The sequence below is a fragment of the Leptonychotes weddellii genome, chromosome 9, assembly GCF_054177405.1.
Source record: "Leptonychotes weddellii isolate Sample4059 chromosome 9, ASM5417740v2, whole genome shotgun sequence".
In the NCBI taxonomy this organism is placed as follows: Eukaryota; Metazoa; Chordata; class Mammalia; order Carnivora; family Phocidae; genus Leptonychotes; species Leptonychotes weddellii.
In genome coordinates, this window is record NC_138377.1 from 11,477,388 (window position 1) to 11,484,094 (window position 6,707).

At 47.9% G+C, this 6,707-nt stretch overlaps 1 protein-coding gene across 1 annotated transcript in view; it reads left to right on the top strand.

Annotated features, from left to right (window-relative positions):
* Nucleotides 1-6,707, top strand: part of TTC7B (tetratricopeptide repeat domain 7B) — a 219,442-nt gene that overhangs the window by 124,954 nt on the left and 87,781 nt on the right. Inside the window, exons 12-13 of the mRNA XM_081829739.1 lie at nt 2,941-3,065; nt 5,747-5,907. Coding sequence (XP_081685865.1) covers nt 2,941-3,065; nt 5,747-5,907 — 286 coding nt within the window. The remainder of the gene's footprint in view (nt 1-2,940; nt 3,066-5,746; nt 5,908-6,707) is intronic.

Sequence of the window (6,707 nt, forward strand, 5' to 3'; positions counted from 1 at the left end):
GGATGGATAGGTGGATGGGTGGATGGATACATGGATGGATGGATGAGTGGATAAAGAGGTGTGGATGAGTGGATAGATGAGTAAGTGGACGGATGGATGAGTGGATGGATAGGTGGATGAGTGGATGTATAGGTGGATGAGTGGATGGATAGGTGGATGAGTGGATGGATGGATGGATAGATGAATGGATGAGTGGATGGATAGATGGATGAGTAGATGGATAGATGGATGGATGGGTGACTAGGGCAGATGGATGGATGAGTGGATGGATGAATAGATGGATGGATGGGCAGATGGTTGGATAGGTGACTAGGGTAGATAGATGGATGATAGATGAGTGGACAGATGGTTAGATGGATGGAGGGGTGACTTGGGTAGATGGATGGATAGATGGGCAACATCAGTGAGTCAGCAGTCTAATATTTCTTCCTTCCTTTCCTTATGGAAGAGAAATTGACTTAATGGATATGGAGGTGCTTTGACAAGGGAAGTGCTCTGTGAGTGTCCCTTTGGTAACATTTTTGGGTCTCTGGGTTTCTCTTAGCAGCCTCACCAGCTGCTCACTGTGTGGGAATGGGATTTATGAGCCTGCTTCAAATCCATGTGCAGAGGGGCATCTAGGTCGCTCAGTTGGTTAAACGTCCAACTCTTGATCTCAGCTCAGGTCTTGATCCCAGGGTCATGAGTTCAAGTCCCACGTGGGGTTCCGTGCTGGGTGTGGAGCCTACATTAAAAAAAAAAAAAAAATCCATGTGCAGAGTCCAGCAGGCTTGCAGTTTTCAAGATCACTAATGTCCTTCCTCTTGCCTGCATCAACTTGCTGATTTCTGCTGAGCGGGTTTTCTGGGGGCATGGCTTTGCCACGGGAAGCATGGCTGCTGAAGCAGTTTTGCCTGAGTGAAGCAAGTTCTCTGGAGTCTACATGAGCTCATCACTGTGCACTTTTTCTTGCTTTCTTGGGCATTCTCCTTATCTCTTTGTTGCTCTCATAGGCTAAAGTGGTCAGTTTAATTCATTAGCCGAATTATTGAAGTGAAAGTTTTCAAATGTGTACGTTTAAGTTGTGTCTCCTTAGAAACTTGACAGTTGGGTATCCATTATTAGTCCAGTTGGCAGTTCTTCAGAGTTTGTCCTGACCTACCCCAGAAATGCTGAGATTTCTATCACTTCTGGTTTGTTCCTGTCACAGTCAGTGCTGTGGCTAGCAGTTAATTGTTATTTGATGAGGCCAGGGTGGGGCCTTTGGTCAGGACTATCTTCACCTGCTCCCTGAACTCGCCAGGCCATTGCCGGCTTCTCCCTTGGTTGCTGTTGGGCAGAAGCAGCCATGATTTGACTTAACTTCATTTATGACAACTCTAAACTGGGCTGAGAAAATTATAGCTCTGAGGAATATTTTTTTTTTTTGAGGGTTGTAGAAACCTGGCTTTATCAATTGTGAAAGAAGGTAAGGTAAATAATGCTAAATAATTCAGAGTCTCTTCATAATTAATTTTGTATTCATTTTCCCTGAGTAATTGGGAGAGACAGAAACCATGACATTCCAATCTCACTTTTTATAAACACCGATGAAAAAAAAATTCTTTGAAGTACAAATTCATGGAAAACCAATACTTGTAAAATAATAAAAACCGGAGGCCACAGAGCAGACCTCTGGTAGGAATAAGACATTTAAAAGGGCAACACAGGCAACTACTCAGTTGCCACCTCTTAAACTAAGGCTGTGTCCTGAGGCAAGGTCACTACTGAAGACTCCCCAGGAATGGGAGTTTAGGGGCTTTGCTCTTGAGATTAACAAAAGGACAGACCCCCCCCCCCACTACCACCACCACGCTTTTTCCCCACGCCCACCCTGGAGCTACCACATTTGCCTAAACAAGGCCCTAATTATTGGACTTGGTGTATTTTCTGGATGCCAAATACCTGGAAGACTTTTGAGTCTTTTTCTCCACAGCAGGACGGACGGTTTCAGTAAAAGGCCTTATTACTACAGAAAACCATCGTTGGCATGTTTGAGGCAGTTGAACCCATAATGATTTGGCTTCCTTTGTTATCTCGAATTTGTTTTCTGCTGGTAGAAGATCCTCCTTTAATCACCGAGTGTTGACAGAAGAGCATGAAGGGTTTATGTTTACCATCTGCCCCCCCATTTGTAATTAGTCTGCCCCAAAGTGCCTTTTAAAGAAAGCAAAAGTTCGTTTTTCTCTTCCTCCCCGATTTTTAGACAGAATTATGTCCCGCACATAGTCACATTTTGAGTTACTCTTGGTGAAATACAGTTGACTTCCACATAAAAGCAGGAGTGACTATGTTTGCCATCAAGCAGGAGGCCAGCGCAGCCTCTCCCCATCCACTGTCTGAGGCCAGTTAATAAAAACAAGCCTAGCGTCCGGCCGCAGAGCCCTGCATGTCCCAGTTACACAGACGACGTTAGTAAACGGCATGGAACTTAGTAAAAGCTTCAAAAGACTGAACGAGAACCCTTCTTTTCTTCCCATGGTTCATCAAAAACCAAAACCTCATTTTACAAGCAAAGCCAGGTCTTTGATTTTCATATGGTTTCTCTGAAATCCAGAAATTTGGATGAAGTAACGTTAAGGCCAAGCCAAAACTTAACCAAAGCAGCCATCGCCTTGCCAAGGACACTTGGAACCTCCCCGTGTCCCAGCATGACACGTGGGCCTCTCCTGCTCAGCCCAGGGGGAGGCGCCTGTGGATTCTTCACCTCGGGCTCCTCCTCAGAGCCTAGGATCATGGGCTGCTATTTCAGATGCCAGAGAAGACACAGAGCATGCTCCTGTTTCATACCTGCACACAGTCGTAAGAGGGAACATGCGTTATCCCTGTTAGTGGACCAAAGAGAAGAGTTTAAATGAGACATTACGTAGTCAGATATGTGGCTTTGGTGTAAAACTGCAAATGTGAATACTCATTGACTAGGAAAGGTAAAACGGCCTCTCCTGTGTACTAATGGCCGCCAATGCTTTTTCAGGGCCCACAGCCTGTCACCTACAGATCACCAAGCAGCTTTCTACCTGGCTCTGCAGCTTGCCATCTCCAGACAGGTCAGTTTTTCTCATGTTCCCTAAACTTGGTGCACGCTCCGTCTCCAGGCAGTTCCTTCAGCACCTCCCTGTGAGGCAGTAGCTTGTCTTCTCTCATTCACCTGAGACGGACCTGGAGCCGGGGTCTCTTCTGAGGGCATGCTGACTCCTCCCAGCACGGCCACCGGTGTTTTGGTCAGTTTGAGCTCCTGCTGGGAAGACACAGGTGTCCCAGGTTCTGCTTTGGGAGATTAAATCCACAGATCTGGAGGGTTCAGAGGGCAGCATGGGATGCAGCACATGGCAAAGGCCCGTAGCCCAGGAGTCCCCAAAGAGCCTTTGTCCCTTGCTGGCAGGCCCAGTGCTGAGCTGCATGGTGGGGAATGAGCCCCCGGTTGTCATAAGGAAGATGCCAGCAGGCAGGGGTGAGAGGTACCCGGTTCCTTTATAACATGTAGAAGATAGGGACCATCTCTCCTCCAAATACGGGACTCAGCAGCGTTCTCCTTGCTGGAGAGGCAAGCTCTGCTGGCCTTCCATCTTCCCAGTGGCAGCTTCCAGAAGCTGCCTTTGCCTTTCTCGTCCCCTCCCAGCTGCTCGGAGGTTCTGGCCGCATGCCTGCCTGCCCACCAGGTGCAAGACGCTGGTGGTGACCCCAGCACAGTCCTGAGTGCTGACTGGAGGTGAAGCAAAGATCAGCCCCCCAGACATGCCATTCCCCGGGCAGACCCGGGCTGTAGGCATGTCTCTGACTCCCCGCAGGCCTGTGAATGGTGTGGAGGAGTGGCTTCCAGTGGTGACCCGGGGCCTGAGGAAACCAAGATGCATCCTCTGTACAGGCCCTACGGCCTGGCGTGGTGGGGCTCACAGCTGGTCCAGTGGGGAGCTGTTGCTGCAACAGCTCTGCGCTGGTCCCCCCTCCCCGGGAGCTTCTCTCACCTTCTGCTCGAAGCCTCCTTCCTGCGGCGGCCTGCCCTTCTTCCTCCTGCTCAGCTCTCCTTTTCAGGATCTGTCTTCCTCCCTAGACTTTAGGTTCCATGAGGGCAGGGGTCCTTGTCCGTCATCCTCATCGCTTTACCCCGGCAGCTGGAACACTGCCCGACATGTGTTAGGCATTCGGTAATGCTCGTTCAGTGAAGGAACTAGCTTGGAATTCCTTCAAGTCAGCTAGCCCTTAAGGAGGGCTGATCACCCCTGCAAATCAACACCATGAGTATACCTGCCTTTCCACCCTCCTTGTAACAGGCTGAGTGCCGTTCGTTCACAGAGTGGGTGGTTGCCCCGAGGAGAGGATAAGTGGATGGGGCCTTATGGGTGCAGCCGCCATCTTTGTGGGCCCACAGTGTAAGGCCCACACTCTGTGGGACTGTGTCCCTGCTGGGCAGGGGCCCGAGGCTGTGGCCCTCTTACCTTTAGAGCCAATGCCATTTGAGCAGAAGAGGACAGGAGGGGAATCAGAAGATCTAGCGCCACTCTTGTCCCAGTCACTCAATAGCTAGATGGAAATGCTCAAGCCTTATCACCCCCCGGGGACTCGGCTTCCTCCCTCTAAAGGAAGGGCTGGGCTGGATGAGCCCTCTCCCGGCCGTGACCCCCCTGATGCTGTGGCTCAGTGGCCGAAAGCCTCTGTAACTGGCAGTTAGAACTTAAATCCATCAAAAATAGGATTTCAGAGAGGACAATGAATAGGTTTGGGAAGTCGTGGCTTCTTCCTAACAGAGTGAGGTTACTGAGGGCTGAGAAGAGGCCGGAGAGCTGAAAAGAGATCCAGCGTGGGGACTGGATTTGGGGGTTGGGGACAGGAAGGAGTCCCTGGGGTGGTTGTGTAAGAATGCTCCGAGCTCTATTTCGAAATCCAGTGTCAGGTTCTAATTCTCCCTGGTCACTGTTAAACCTGCATGGAATCTCGGGTGTTCAAATATCCATTATGTATGTATTTTATCAACCCTGGTGCCTGGATGATTTTGAAGAAAGTCTTGAACAGCTCTTGCATTTTAAAGGTTAAGGTTGTCTGTGGTCCTGTTTGAATTTGGATACATCTGCTTTGTATGTAGCGTTGCAATTTGTTTCTTGGACGGCATTATTTTGGGTTGTAGTTTGGAAAGGTGCCGGGTTTTGTTTGTTTGTTTGCATATTTCCTTGATGTCTAATGGAGTGTCCGGGACGAAGGAACTTCGGAGAGACTCACAGGTGTCTGATCATTTGGAAAGCTCTGTTTAAGGTTTTGTAACTTATTCTGTACTTTAGTTCGGTAATACCTTAAAAAATGAGAACAGTTCAGCTAAGGCAGTTTAATTCCACTAAGAACCTCTGGCAACTTGCATGTGTCTCCACTGAGAGTGGAATTATCTTGGGCACAATCAAGAGTGCATCAGTTTTGTGGAAAAGAGAAATTGTGTTTTAGGGAGAAACAAAAGATTTGGTATTGGCAGTCTTACAGAGAGAAACAGAGCCTAGCATCGATCAGCGAGTCACACTATCGCTTGGAGAGGACATCTGTTTGCATGTCTGTGGTTAATATCCTGGGGCTATCACAAAGATTAGGATCTGAATGTGGCACAGGGTGAAATGACTTTTGATATTTACAGAGAATCAGTTATTGAAGTGGTAGCTTCTTTTGTGTGTATGCGCGCACACACACACGCACACACACACACACACGCACGCGTTTTAAAATTCTTTTTGATTTTGTTTTAAACCAGATCCCAGAGGCTCTGGGGTACGTCCGCCAAGCTCTTCAACTTCAAGGTGATGACGCCAACTCCCTGCACCTCCTTGCCCTCTTACTGTCTGCACAAAAGCATTACCACGATGCTCTGAATATCATTGACATGGCCCTCAGTGAATATCCGGAGAATTTTATGTAAGTGCTCCTACTCAGAAAGTTACTCACTTTTACTCCCCCCCCTTCCTTCATTCTATCTACTTTAAGTCCTTCACAGATATCCTGAGGATAAATAGTACAGACTTCCCTTATTCTTGTTTTTGCATGATATTTGGAAACAAACATAGCCTGTCAGGTCACCCTTATTAAGTTAAAAATACCTTATCGAGTCTTTCCCAATGTGTACCCTTGGTGCACGCTATAGATGGATTTTAGATTAGTTTAGTTTTAGATTAGATTTTAGATTAGATTAGTTTTACATTTGTAGATGTACATTAGAGGAAAAATATACCTGCATATCAAAGTGTGATTTGACAGAAATTATTGGTCAGAGGGAGACGACAGATGTTTTTAAATGAGTTGTCTTAAAGTCAATTTGAAGAAAAACATCTTCCTATTTTAGGCGACTTCCACCAACGTACCTGACCTCTTTGTGCCTTGGTTTGTTCTCTAGGAACTAGAACTCCTTAAATAAATCAGTTCATCTCTGTACCTAACCTAAGAATTGCCCTTATAAGCTGCCACAGGCATGACAGCTTATCTTCCCAACATTCCTCCACATCCCTGAATCCAGGCCTGTCAGGGAGGCTTTGGGAGAAGAACATTGTCGTGTGGGCGCCTCGGTTCCCATTTATTCACAGTGGAGTAGCCTGGTAACCAGGACACAGCGGCCAGAAACAGTAAACACTGTGCAGGCTGACAGCTTCTAATTGTCTAAGTGGCAGGGTCCGCAGTGGCGCGGGGGCGGCGTGTGGCCGGGGGGGGGGGGGGGGGGGGGG